The sequence below is a fragment of the Lithobates pipiens genome, unplaced genomic scaffold (assembly GCF_037356315.1).
Source record: "Lithobates pipiens isolate NorthernLeopardFrog02 unplaced genomic scaffold, aLitPip1_a1.2 Scaffold_3, whole genome shotgun sequence".
Taxonomy (NCBI): Eukaryota; Metazoa; Chordata; class Amphibia; order Anura; family Ranidae; genus Lithobates; species Lithobates pipiens.
The window spans coordinates 246,170,012-246,185,431 of record NW_027507790.1 but is presented as its reverse complement, the minus strand read 5'-3'; the positions used below and the strand labels follow the sequence as shown (position 1 = coordinate 246,185,431).

The 15,420-nt window shown below is 41.6% G+C and overlaps 1 protein-coding gene across 1 annotated transcript in view; it reads left to right on the top strand.

Annotated features, from left to right (window-relative positions):
* Positions 1-15,420, top strand: part of DCC (DCC netrin 1 receptor) — a 987,065-nt gene that overhangs the window by 727,942 nt on the left and 243,703 nt on the right. The window contains exon 9 of the mRNA XM_077462998.1: positions 13,526-13,680. Within this exon, the coding sequence (XP_077319124.1) occupies positions 13,526-13,680 (155 nt within the window). The remainder of the gene's footprint in view (positions 1-13,525; positions 13,681-15,420) is intronic.

The following is a 15,420-nucleotide window of genomic DNA, read 5'->3' as shown; positions in this document are numbered from 1 at the left end:
TTTGTCTGAAACTACAATTCACATTAGAAGGATTAAACATTAAACATTCTTTCCATGTTAAATGTTTGTATAAATTTAGCATAACACAAAACACTTCACGGCTCTATTCACATGGTTATTTTTTGTGTGTTGTGTTGTTGCCGCGTTGTGCGTTGTTACGCGTTGTTACATGCATCACAAGTGATCTTGTTGCAATGCAAGGTTTGCTGGAAATTGCACAAAAGATTCAGCAAGCAGGACTTTTCTTATTGCACCACACCCCCAACTTGCCCTAAACGTGCCAATGTGAACAAGTTTAGGCATAGAAGGCATCTGTCCCAAGTTTACATCTTTGTTCTCAGTCCTGATGGTGCTGTGTCCCGGGCAATGTCCGAGGATCACAATGTCACATGAGCAATAAAAACCTGGCAAGTGTTCTAATGCCGTGCACACACGACCAGACTTTCCGGAAGATTGGGTCCGATGGTCTTCCCAACGGACTTTCGGCGGACTTCCGACGGACTTTCCGAATGAAGAGACTTGGCCACACACAATCACATCAAAGTCCAACGGATTAGAACGTGATGACGTACGACCGGACTAGAGTAAGGAAGTTCATAGCTAGTAGCCAATAACTGCCCTAGCGTCGGTTTTCGCCTGTTGAACTAGCATACAGAAGAACGGATTTTTCGACCGGACTCGAGTCCATTGGAAAGATTTGAAACATGTTCTAAATCTAAAATCCGTCTGATTTTTCGACAGCAAAGGTCAGATGAAGCCCACACATGATCAAATTATGCGACGGATTAGTTCCGTCGGACCTTTGCTGTTGAAAAGTCCAGCCGTGTGTACACGGCATAAGCCCTCTCTACTCCATATAAAACAACAACAAAAAGTTTTGCCTTTAGTTATATTTTATAGTCAAACTGTGGGCAAATCTTTTCTTTTTTATCATTTTGGATAGCGTTTTTCGCCATCTGTGTCTCACTGGGGAGAGTTCCCGTCACCTCCTGTCCCATAGCTAAAATAGGAAGTGAGATGAAATCCCTGCAAATTAGGGAAATCCCTTGGGGCCACCCAGATCACCAGAACTAGTGTCCCCATTGGACGCTATTACTTTTCTGGGGACAACCCCAAAATGTGGGATTTTCTTTACTTTTACATTCAGTGATAATGGTAAACAAGATAAAGAGAGAGGGTGAATCTCCCTAATGGGGGGCACAGACAGAAAAAAAAAAAAACGAATGTGTATTTGTGGTATCAGCCCTGCCCAGTTGCTAACCTTCTCAACCACTCCCATTCTCAGATCTCTAGAACATACATTTCTGAACTAATAACTTCTTATTCTTGCACTTATCAAACAAATATAAGAAAACTATTTCAATGGTGAATTAAACAAGGCAAAAGGGGGCACATCAGAGAAGATCCTGTTTAAGGTTTACATACTGTACATTTTCACCACTTTAGTGCTGCGCTATAGCCGAAAGACAGCTACAGCATGGCTTTCTATTTCTGGGAGGGTGTCCATGGATGTCCTCCAAGGACCCTGGCCCCTGCGTGTCTCCTGGGGCATGCAGTGGGCGATCTCTGTGACCGCTGTGTCCTTTGGACACAGATTACGATAAAGAGCCCATCAGCATAGCTTATCAGTATCCATCAGTGCCACCTATCAGTGCTCAACAGTGATGTCAATAAGTGTCGCCCATCAGTGCCCATCATTGCCACCTCATCAGTGCAACCTCCTCAGTGCCCATCAGTGCACCCTCATTAGTGCCTCCTCATCAGTGCAGCATCATCAGTGCCTCCTCATCAGTGCACTCTCGTCGGTGTCTCCTCACCAGTGCCTCCTCATCAGTGCACCCTCATCAGTGCCTCCTCATCAGTGCCTCCTCATCAGTGCACCCTCATCAGTGCCTCTTCATCAGTGCCTCCTCATCAGTGCACCCACATCAGTGCCTCCTCATCAGTGAAGCCTCATCACCTGTGCTTTCTCCCTCAGCCTCCAGAGAGTTCTGCTTCTAATCTCCACTGGGTTGCCTTCAAGTGCTCTATCATAGACTCTATGGACTGTGTTTAGTCATATATCTTTCAAAACGTTTTTTGCCCCTTTTCTCCTTATATACCACTGTGTGTAATAGACAGGTGGATCTCCACCAAGGTTGATGTAAAGCACCAACTTTTCTCCTTAGTGCAGCCTCATTAGTGCAGCTTCATCAGTGTCTCCTCATCAGTGCACCCTCATCAGTGCACCCTCATCAGTGCCTCCTCATCATTTCCCCCTTATCAGTGCCGCCTCATCAGTGCACCTTCATCAGTGCGTCCTCATCAGTGCACCCTCATCAGTGCCTCCTCATCAGTGCCGCCTCATCAGTGCACCCTCATCAGTGCCTCCTCATAATTGCCCCCTTATCAGTGTCGCCTCACCAGTGCCGCCTCATCAGTGCCTCCTTATCAGTGCACCCTCATCATTGCCGCCTCATCAGTGCATCCTCATCAGTGCCGCCTATTCAGTGCACCCTCATCAGTGCCACCTCATCAGTGCCACCTCATCAGTGCACCCTCCTCAGTGCACCCTCATCAGTGCATCCTCATCAGTGCAGCCTCATCAGTGCCTCCTCATCAGTGCAGCCTCATCAGTGCCTAGCAGTGCAACCTCATTAGTGCCCATCAGAGCAGCCTCATCTGTGCACATCATTGAAGAAGAAAAATTACATATTTTAAAAATGTTATAACAGAAATGAAGAAAAACTTTACTTTTTTCAAAATGTTTCATTTTTCATTTGTTTAGCAAAAAATAAAAAACCCAGTGGTGATTAAATACCACCAAACGAAAGCTCTGTCTAAAAAAATGAGAAAAATGTCATATGGGTACAGTGTTGCATGACTGCGCAATTGTCATTCAAAGTGCGACATCGCTGAAAGCCGACAATTGGCCTGGGCAGGAAGGGGGTGAAAGTGCCCGGTATTGAAGTGGTTAAATGCCCCATGGTGTGACAAGTACCTATTGAATTATGGACAGGTCTTTCTCTCCTCCATGGATGTTTTTCCTGCTCAGACAATGCTGATAATGAATTGGCTCATTTAACTATTCTGGCAATATACACATTCTTTTGGCCACAGAGCCTGACAATTACGGTGTCAGTTACTTCACTTCCTCAATGCAAATTGTTCTCCTGTAGACACCTGTGAAGAGTAAATGGGAAGGTTCAGGACAATTATAATTGTAAGTGCTTTTTTTATTTGGTCAGATTTCTAGTGCCCATGCTGTGGAATTGTCAAAGTAAATTTACTTTTTTTTTGTTGTTGTAAGAAATATACTTAAAGTGGAACTTCAGTCATTTTTTCATCGTTCCATCTTATTAATCTTCTGCCCTTGTTGTTTTATCATTGGATAGTAAAACATTTTTTCTTCTGCCAGTAAATACCTTACACAGCCCACTTCCTGTTTCCTGTCTGATAAAAAGCCTAGGCTTATGACATCACTGTTTGCCGCCCCCACAAACAAATTACCACCATCCGCCACTGAAGTAAAGGTAAAAAATGGTTTAGGTTTTGAACCACTTTAAAGAAGTTGTAAACCCAGTGAAACGACTATCCTCAGGTGATACACAGAGAATAAACAAATCCTCCTCTAAATTGTACCTGTTTATCTGCTGTCTTCTGTTCTCTACATCCTTTTAAAGTCCAGCATTTATAAAGCTTTTCTGAGAGTTCAGAAAAAAAGTAGACGGGGAGCTGAAATGACACACTGCAGAGCTCAGTAAGGAGATCTCTGAGAGCTGATTGGAGGGAAGGGATGCATCTCCTTTCACACAGCAAACAGGAATAGAGCCGATGCTGTCAATTTGCTGGAGATCCCTCCCCTGTCACCTTTTTTCTCTTGGGGTCAGGAAAACTCGTCAGAGGGGACTCATGCTGATAGCAGAGGATTGAAACATCAGACAGAAATGGCACTTAGTGTTCTTAACTGAGGCAAGTACACACTATAGAGGGATATGCTTTGTCCATATTTCATGTCTGAGGGTTACAACTATTTTAAGTTTCATTAGCAACGGCAACCCAAACAGATGGAGAGGGCAAATCAATTCCTAACTGGGGTTTTCTAATTCTTCCACACCCAATTAAATATACATATATAAAAATATGTAAAGTGTACCCAACATAAATATAATATATAATATAAATCTTTCATGTCCGTACAATTCATTTATGATTGAATATTTGGATTGACCTACAGTGCCTTGAAAAAGTATTCATACCCCTTGAAATTTTCCACTTTTTGTCATGTTACAACCAAAAACATAAATGTATTTTATTGGGATTGTATGTGAGAGACCAACACAAAGTGACACATAATTGTGAAGTATAAGGAAAATGATAAATGGTTTTGGTGGAAAACTAACACTCCACATCACCCTGAACACACCATCCCCACCGTGAAACATGGTGGTGGCAGCATCATGGTGTGGGAATGCTTTTCTTCAGTAGGAACAGGGAAGCTGGTCAGAGTTGATGGGAAGATGATGGATCCAAATACAGGGCAATCTTAGCCCTTGTACACACGGTCAGACATTCCGACGGAAAATGTCCGATCGGACCGCGTTGTCAGATAATCCGACCGTGTGTGGGCTCCATTGGACTGTTTCCGTCGGAATATCCAACCGACAAAGTTTTAGAGCTGGGCTATACAATTTTCTGACAACAAATCGTTTGTAGAGAATTACAATCGGACAAAGTGCCACGCATGCTCAGATCAAATTCCTAGACCAAAGCTATTGGCTACTAGCCTGAACGTAGTCCCGTCGTAACGAAATAACGTCATCACGTTCTGAACGATCGGATTTTCACAACAACTGTCCGACAACTTTGTCCGACCGTGTGTATGCAACACCAGTTTCGGACAAAATCCATCGGACAAAATCCGACGGATTTTGTTGTCGGAATGTCCGACCGTGTGTACAAGGGCTTAGAAGAAAACCTGTAATGCCGCGTACACACGAGCGGAATGTCTGACAGAAAAAGTCAGATGGAATCTTTTCATCGTATAGTCCGATCATGTGTGGGCCTCATCTGACTTTTTTTTTCTTCGAAAATTCTGATGGACCTAGAAATAGAACATGTTTCAAATATTTCCGACGGAACCAATTCCTGTTGGCAAAAACACTCGTCTGTATGCTGTTTCGATGGACCAAAAACGACGCATGCTCTGAAGCAAGTATGAGACGGAGGCTATTGGCTACTGGCTATTGAACTTCCTTTTTCTAGTCCCGTCGTACGTGTTGTACGTCACCCCATTCTTGATTTGGTGTGATCGTGTGTACGCAAGAGAGTTTCAGTGGAACTCAGTCTGAAAAAACCTTCAGAGTTTATTCCGACGGGAAACCGGTCATGTGTACAGGGCATTGCAAAAGACTTGAGACTGGGGTGGAGGTTCACTTTCAAGCAGGACAACGACCCTAAACATACAGCCAGACCTACAATGGAATGGTTTAGATCAAAGTATATTCATGATGTGTTAGAATGGCCCAGTCAAAGTACAGACCTAAATCCAAATGAGAATCTGTGACAAGACTTGAAAATTGATGTTCACAGACGCTCTCCATCCAATCTGACAGAACTTGAGCTATTTTACAAAGAAGAATGGGCAAAAATGTCACTCTCTAGGTGTACAAAGCTGGTAGAGACATCCCCAAAAAGACTTGCAGCTGTAATTGCAGTGAAAGGAGGTTCTACAAAGTATTGACTCCGGGGGGCTGAATACAAATGCCCCCCACACTTTTCACATATTTATTCGTAAAACATTTGGAAAACCATTTATCATTTTCTTTCCACTTCACAATTATGTACTACTTTGTGTTGGTCTATCACATAAAATCCCAATAAAATACATTTACGTTTTTGATTGTAACATGACAAAATGTGGAAAAATTCAAGGGGTATGAATACTTTTTCAAGGCGCTGTACTATCGGCCAAGCTTGTGCCTGCCTCCTATTGTTGGAGTATTTCTATTATAGTTGTAGCAATACGACTGATATTACTTGTTTCTTGTAGTTCAAAAAAAAAAAAAAAAAACACACTCCCCTAATAGAATTTATCCTTCGGAATCACAGGAAAATGGTCGGCTTGTTTCCGTCTCCTTAAAGTCGCTAATTAGGCATTTGACATAACGTGAGATCATTTTTAGCTGTACAGGAGCAGCCTAATTACATTGTGCACATTTGGAGGATGATCTACAGTCACTTTGTAAACGTTATAATGAAGATTCTGCTTTTGAAGCCTTTCAAATCACTGCCCAAACGTGTCTGAACAGAGGCGGCCTCTACATCGAGATCACCTATTCCTTCACTTCCATTGAATTACACTCTGCAAGTGAGTAAATGATGGCCTGTAGCTGCAGGTCACCCGCTGATATTGTGCATTGTGCATTCCTTATGGGGATTTAAAGGAAAACTCCTTGCAATATACAAAACTCGGGATTAAAGTGCACTTGTGCTTTGCCCATCCAGGTAGGACAAGTTCACTTCCACCCCCAAGCCCTCTCACAAAGGAAAGGTGGGCACATTCTCTATTTGGAGCTTACACAGAGCTGAGGACTTTCCTTATCCCTTACCAGGGGCGTAACTATAGGGGGTGCAGCAGTTGCGACCGCAACCGGGCCCTGTGATGCAGAGGGCCCATGCAGCCCCCTCTACATATGGCCGGCAGCAGCATAGGCAGCTAGGGGTACCAGTGCACCATGCACACGGGTGGCTAGAGGTGGAGGGTAACTAGCAGAGCTCCATGCTCAACTATCGCACTGGCTGTTCTTTAGTTGTGCATTCCCTGCATGACCTGTGTCCTCAGCCGGCTCCTCAGAGTACCCCTCTCCTGCTCCATGCATTGCCACTCAGTCTGATGTCTGTTCTCCCCAGCCAGACAGGGACAGTCCCCCAATTAAAAAGAAAATAATAAAAAAAAACTACTGATACCAGTGGTGGAACTACGGGGCTCACAAAGGTCATAGCTGTGACCACGCACTGGAGTTCCACCGCCGGACTCGGAGGAAGGGCCCTGGCTGGGGTTCAGGGGGGCCCTTCATGGTTTCTTGCATCGGGGCCCTGAAGGTTCTAGTTACGCCACTGTCCCTTACGTTACAGAACTTTTGATTACTTTCTTTGTCCTATTAAGTAGATTTCCATTTCCTTTCTGTTCTTTATATACAACAGAAATGGAGAGAAAATGTCTCCAAAGACATAGTTGACAACATAACATATTTGGCGAGAAAGAGACGGGATTTTGAAGGTGCCAACACAAATTATTATTATATTATTATACAGGATTTATATAGTGGCGGCAGTTTACGCAGCAAATCGTTATAAGAATATTCAAATTTTATTATAAACGTTTAAAAATAGCAAATGCATATAAAACCATTATAGAGAATCCATGCGGCGAACAGTACAGATGCAGTAGCTTTAGCTCAACATGTTTCGCCAATCATTGGCTTCTTCAGGAGACTTTAGAAATACTGCATACACAATCCCAAAAATTGGAACAAAATACATCAGTCAGGGAAGCAATTACGCTAAATCTGGACATATACAGTATACATATTTTACAAATACATTGTTACTAAATTAAGACATGTAAATCATATATGTACAAATGCCTATAGAATCATTTGGGAGGCTCTATAAGAGCGTAATTGCTTCTCTGACTGATGGATTGTTTTCCAATTTTAGTTATTATGTATGCAGTATTTCTAAAGTCTCCTGAAGAAGCCAATGATTGGTGAAACATGTTGAGCTGAAGCTACTGCATCTGTATTATAGCCATGTGGATTCTCTATGATGCTTTTATATGAATTTGCTATTTTTAAATGTGTATAATAAAATGTGAATATTTTTACAACAATTTGTGTTGGCACCTTCAAAATCTCATCTCTTTCTCTTTACATATGTTTTGAATTTCTCCTAAGGGATGTGGTGCCTATGAGTCTGTCACTAGAAAATCTTATATCGCTATAGTTAACAACCTAGTCCTCTCCTTCCCAGGGACACTGGCACCCTTGTCCATGGACCACACTTAACACACCCACCTTCTGGGCAGTCCTACACAGATCATGCTTTCTTTCATGGTGGTCCCATCCAGATTATGTCCACTTTATGGGTGGTCCTAACCAGGTCATGCCCACTTTATGGGTGGCCTCACCCCTAATTATGTGCAAGTTTACCACTATAGCCAATAAGTTAATACTCATTTTGAGTTATTGCGCATGCTTGCCAACTGTGATCTCAGGATGCAGTAGGCATTATCTGGACCAGACCACTTTCTGGCTGGTATTGTCCAGATCAGAATATCATGCTCACTTATTTATACAGCTTTACATTTGTAGTGCACATTCAAATTAGTCCCTGCCCTCACAGAGTTTACAATCTAAGATCCTATCTCACATTCATATATACACATACTAGGGCCAATTTAGACAGGAGCCAATTAACCTACCAGCATGTTTTTGGAGAGTGGGAGGAAAACCACACAAGCACAGGGGGAACATGCAAACACCAGGCAGGGAGTGCCATGGTTGGGATTCAAGCCGACAGCCCATGTGCTGCTAGATGAAAGTGCTAATCACTTAGCTACTCTGCTGCCTGTACATTCTGAGTGGCCCCACCCCTAATTACGCAGGAACCGGTTAGGCCATGGTGGGTAGTGGCATCACAACCTCCACCTCATCCAATCAGTAAACACTTAGCACTTGTTAAGAAAAGTCATTGTTTTCTCTGAATGGCATGCGTGCCAAGCCAGTGACCCCCTGTGGACACTAAGGAGCAGGGCAGCTGCTGGGCACGAGACCCAGAGGCTAGTGGAGATCACTGGATTAGCTTTGTCTAGTACAGGGGTATCCAAACTACGGCCCTCCAGCTGTTGCGGAACTACACATCCCATGAGGCATTGAAAAAACCCTGACATTCACAGACATGACAAGGCATGATGGGAATTGTAGTTCCTGAACAACTGGAGGGCCATAGTTTGGAGACTCCTGGTCTAGTACAATGATTTCCACCTTCCAGATGGGATTGGCCAGGTATGGTATGGTCCAAGCTGTACCAATGAAAGTATGTAAACGTACCCATACCTGAAATTCAGCTTTAGCTATTGCTACCCCTTCCCATTCCAAACCCAATCATGCAGGCCATGCACAGATACCTCTGTCTACTGCTCCAGGCCTGACTCACATATTTAAAATACATTAACGCAATGTAAAAGTATGAAAAAGGCCCTAAAATAGCTAAATAAATAAAAAAATAATAATGAAGATTTTCAGCATAAAAAGTATTATAAAATGTCTCTCAGCTTACTAACAGGTGTTAAATGCAAGAGAAAAACATGTCTATATTTAAGTAAAGTCGAAATGCATTGGCAGCTGCAGCAGGTGTTGGTGTCATGTTATCAAAGGAAGTGTTAAAGATATAATGAGATGGCGCTAGCAAATTTAATGTTTCACAAAAGTCTCACTTAAAACACATAAAAAAATGACTGAAAAACCATCAACTGTTTTAATGCCTATATTATAATGAAGAAAACCTTGCGTTGAAATTTTTTTTAAAGTGTACATACACCTGAACAAAAAACTCCTATTTGCTGCATTTTGGTCAAATTTTGGTTAAATATCCCATTAGAGGCATTTTATTTTTATATATATATATATATATATATATATATATATATATATATATATATATATATATATATATATATACTATATCTGTTTATAAAGTACAAAAAAAGTACTTGGCAGAGCTGTGGTGTGCACACATCCTGTGTTATCTCAAGGAACCTGATTAGTCTTCCCAGGAATTCAGGAGCTTAGTAAAAGATAAATGGGCAGGGCTGACACTTTTCAGTCCACAAAAATGCTGTGTGACCTCAGCCCACAACAAAAAATTGGGAGCTGAGTGCATTGCTGGTAGATCAACAGGTATGTTTCTGTACTTGTAGGGAAGAAATGCAGAAATGCTTCACAAAAAGTTTTTTTTTAAAAGTAGCCATGACATACTCTTTTAAAATAACTCTACTGGTGTAGGTGTGGAGTCCATCACGGTGGGTTTTCCATGTCTTGGACCTGCATTGGGATTCGCCCCCCCCCCCCCCACTGCTTTGTCACTTAGAGCAGGATGTGTGGGGAATCCCCCCCCCCCATAGGGACACAGGGAAACGACAAACACATTGGGGCTGATTTACTAAAACTGGAGAGTGCAAAATCTGGCGCAGCTCTGGATTGATATCAATCAGCTGCCATATTTATTTTTTTTGGCAAAGTTTAATTGAACAAGCTGAAGTTGGAAGCTTATTGACCTCCTTGCACCGCTGCACCCGATTTTGCATGCTCCAGTTTTAGTACATCAACTCCATTGTCTAGTATGGTAAGGAATTGCTTCTTAATATTGATGCACACTTTCTATGCATTCCAACACTTCTCTCTACATCCCTCTTAGGGCTCCGTTACACTTGCAGTCGGGGAGCACCAAAAAATAATTCGCTATCCTAAGCCATGTTTTCTCACTCCTCAAAAGCCTTCTATAAGCAAATCTTCACCCTTAATAGAATGCCCCCTCTATTGTGCAAATTGTGCTTTCTCTTTTTTTGTTCTTACTTATTTTTTTATGAAATTCCTGGCCTGCAATCACATGTAATGCACGAGGTGGCAGTGCATGGGTGCGGCATTTACGTATTGTCTCCTTAACACCGGTCTAATACCTCTGAAAAATTATTCACTTTGGATCAATTTTCAGCCCTTGTACACACGCTCGGAGATTCCGACGGAATGTGTCCTATCGGACCGTTTTGTCGGATAATCCGACTGTGTGTGGTCTCCATCGGACTGTTTCCGTCGGAGTATCCGACGGACCAAGTTTTCCAACTTGACCATAAATTTTTTTAGACAAAATGCTCTGATCGGACATACTCCGATTATGTGTAGCCTACTCCGACGGACAAAGTACCACGCATGCTCAGATCAAATTCCTAGACCAAAGCTATTGGCTACTAGCCTGAACGTAGTACCGTCGTAACGAAATAACGTCATCACGTTATGTACAATCTGATTTTCCGACAACTTTGCCCGACCGCGTGTATGCAACAGTTTCGGACAAAATCCGTCGAACAAAATCCGTCGGACAAAATCCAATGGATTTGGTTGTCAGAATGTCCGACCGTGTGTACAAGGGCTAAGAGGTGCAGGAATATTAGCTGCATGTCTAAATGCCTAAATCTAGCCTTATTTGATATACTGTATATCCAAAGCCATACTTTTTTTGTTTTGTTTTCGAAGGTGTAGGATTGAGAAAGGAGCAAATATGCAAACATTTTGAGTTGTCCCCACAGTGAGAGTTTTCCAATGGTGACAAATATTCCTCTGACATCTGTATATTATGAGAAGTCTCATTTTAGGGATTTCCTCTCATTTCCTGTTGTTCCTTGCCTAAATTTACCACTGGGAAATCTTCCCAGTGCTGAATAGACAAAAAAAGAAAAATAATTGAATAAGAGTTTCAACCTTCTCTACTCTATCCAAAGCTAAACAAATATGGCTATGCATAATAATTGCATTGCAAGAAACCTGCTTAAAATCAGCTGTACAGAAAAAGTAGCGTTGAGCATACCAACCAATTAGAACCTAGCTTTCATTTTCTAGGCACTTATTGGTTTCTCACAACTTTAACATCTTTTTTTTTTTTTCAAAATGAACATATCCAAATACAGAATCCTTTCAGCATTGCTTCCCGCAGGATCAAATCATCATCTGTTTTTATTTTACAATGTTATTTCACATTATTAAACCTTAGAGGGAAAATGCGTAAAAAATGAAATGCATTTTGTAGCCAGAAATAATAGTATGAAAAAATGATAAGCCTGAGATTTTTCCTAAAGTAAATTATCTATATTCTTGCATTATTTAGGCACTATGAGAAAACCGTAGCTCCAGCTCAGCTACATTCAAAGCCTGTTAACATCCTGTAGACCTCGCAGCTTCTTCTTAAACCTTTTTGTATTAGTGGGATCATGTCATGTCAGATTTTCTGGCAAAGATCAAAACTAGTTAAGAGAACAGCAGAATCTCGTATCTCAAGTCAAGATGGAGAGCCTTTCAAATGTTAGGTGACAAAATACCTTGTATCACTTGGAGTCACTAGCTAAGGTGGAAGGAAGTCATGTGTTGTCGACATGTGTTCTAGTCTTCACAAACCCTTGTCTTTTGTATCGCATAACAGCTGTTCAGGCCTCATTCATTATTCCTTTTGATTATTTTTTATTTTTTGTCCTCTCTTGAGCATCTGAATTTAAAAAAAAAATGTCTCTTGAGCTATTATATTGTTCACAATACAAGGTCTAAATATATGTACCTCTATCTCGGTTTCTAAGCAGACCACTCAAGATGATAATAGCAAGCTGAGGCTCTGTTAAATGAAGGACAGAAAGGTTCTAAAAATAAATAAATGAATAAATAAAGACTAAACAATAGAATAAAGATTTTTAGCAGGTCTAGGTTCTGAGCTTTTTGTTTTTTGAAGGAGATTTCATGGTAATAGTGGGTTTTGCTCTTTTCTAAACGCATTTATTGGGCTTTGTTTTTGGGTAAAGCCCATCTCAACAAAAGGCTTTCTTTTTTTTGTTCAAATAGGTCTTTAGGTCTTTTAGGTTTAGGTTTGCAAGCTCAATGTTAAACATATTAATATGCATTAAAGAGTAACAAGAGTTAACAGGGAAGGGAGGAGAGTAAGGGGAAAACCAAGGAAAGAATATAGGGGTGAAGTGAAGGCAAGGGCGGGTGAAAGGTAGGAAGGCAAAAGTAATTATGATAACAGTAATTTCTTCATAACGTATGACAGACATTATAGAAAGGGCATATACCTGAATAGTGTTGTAGAGGGTGGTACCCCATAACAAACATTGGTGAGGAGGCCAGGGTTGTTAGGGTGTCTTAAGGGTAGAGGGGGTGGAAAAAGGAGGTAGTTCAGTTGATACCAAAGGGGGGGAAATTTGCCTAATTCAAAGTTAATACATACAAAAGATTGGAGTCTCTGTGAGCCCACTATCAGGTCCACAAGGATAGTTACATTTTTGGAAGATGCTAGAGGGATAATCTCACAGTTCCTTTTATCTCTATTTTACTATTGGTGCAATCTTTTCGATGAGTTCCCAAGGCTGCCCACCTGCTGTTTCTATTGTGAAAGTTCCTCTCTTTCCCTATTAATTTTATATTATGGTAAATGTAACAGGAGGAGCACACCTAAAACTCCAAGTTGGATAGAGACAGAGTTTCTGCTGTACTTGCTAAGATAATCCAAGACGTTAGAGGCCAGTGGCTGACTCAGACAGCCAGGCTCGATTAGGAGCTAAAACATTTGTCTAACCCTTTACTGAAAGTTTTATAATAGGTTTTTCCAACCTCAACTAACAGTAAGTTGAATATGGTTTGCAAATTCACAAAGTTTGGAGAAATGTAAAAGTTTATGGTTATGTTATATGCTGTTTCTGATGTGCTGCTGTCTCTCTCTGTAGGGAACGCGCCTTGAACACAACGCAGCCAGTTGCCTTGCAGCTAACAGTAGGGAACCTAAAACCCGAGGAAACCTATTCTTTCCGAATTGTCGCCTACAATGAATGGGGACCCGGAGAGAGCTCACAGCCTGTTAAAGTTTCAACGCAACCAGAATGTAAGTATAAAATTAACCAAATAACTTTTATTTGTAAAATAGTTTTTGGTGGTGCTTCTTTTCTTTAGCTGACATTATTGTATATAATGGGGATCAAGACAAGGGACTGAAACTGGGACCAGACTGTGTGACATTTATTTACAGTGCAATAAAATCCTTCCAAACACCAGCAAACAGGAAACATAAAAATATAAGTGAACAAAAATCCAGTGAAAGAATATCTAACTAATCAACGTAACAAAAAGAATATCCAACTAACAAACAAACAAAAGCAGGGGGAAACTGGAGGTGCTGGAAGCAGATGGGAAGGGGAAACCATAACTAGGATCAGGAACAAGGGAGAGCAGGTATAAGGCAGTAGGGTACAGGGCAGGAGAAAGATCAGGATAAAAGGTAAACAGTATCTTGCAGGGGGAGGACCTAAATACCCTCCCAGTAACCAGCATCAGGTAGAAACTGAATACTGGGATCTGCTGGCTGCTGGGAGACACCCGCTGGCGGACACTGAAACTACAACCTTCAGCTTTAGGAAGCTCAGTGCCACAGCAGGTAATCCAGGTCCTGACATTTTGTTTCTGTCAGAACTTCTTTAATGTCAAAAAGAACACAAAAGAGGATTGAAACAGTTTGATGCACCTTAGAAGAAGGTCAAATAGAGGTTAGAAGGAAGTACACTGCAGGTCAAATGCACCCATCAAGGTACTCTAAATGATCTCAAAAGTGCTTCAAATAGATCTCATATATGCAAGTAGTATGCACCTGGAAGCATGCTTTACTTGCCCATTTACAAAAGCATTTTCTATTGTATTTGTTATTAACCGAAACAATTCAGTCCTTAGTGGTGTGCTGAGGTACAGAGATACACATTGGTGTTACAGTACAGTAGAAGGAAAGCAACTTTCTTGTAATCTGTTGGTATTATTTGACTAAAACTCTGTGACTAAAAGTTTTTGGACAAATGACCATCACACCTTTATGAGCTTGTTGGATATCTCATTCTAAAACCATGGGAATCAATATGGAGTTGGCCCGCTATGCAGTTCTAACAGCCTCCTTGCTTCTGGGAAGGATTTTCACAAAATTTGTGGACATTTGTGACATTTTTTTAGATACTAATGTTGGATGAGAAGACCTGGCTTTTTGACAGGTGTTCCAATTCACTGCAAACGTATTCAGGTTGGGTCTCTGAGCAGACCACCCTCCACACCAAACTCATCATACCGTGTATTTGATTTTGACATTGTGCAAAGAGGCACAGTCCTGCCCGAACAGAAAAGGGCCTTCCCTAGACTGTTGTCACAAAGTTAGGAGTGCACGATCATCTTAAATGTCTTTGTATGTTAATGTTTATCAATTGAAATTCATTGGCTATGTGTTTGACTTTACGCACCTGGTTTTGGAATGGGATGCCCAACAAGCTCATATAGGTGTGATCAGGGGCGTTGCTAGGTCTATAAAAGATCTGGGGCTAGAGCCCATAGCAGCGTAGTAAAGAGTGTCATACGCTTGAGTGGGCATACACGTGTATATACAGTAATATACCTGTTTGTGTGTATGTATATATCCCCAGAGAGCCCCCCACTTACATCAGGGTCCCCAGAGAGCCATGCACTTACATCAAGGTCCCCAGAGAGCCTCCCCTCCCCTTGGAGACCCCTGCAGAGACTCTGGGCTATGGGCCCCAGATTCAGGACTATAGCCCCAAAGGCCATCCCCTAGCAACGCCACTGGGTGTGATGG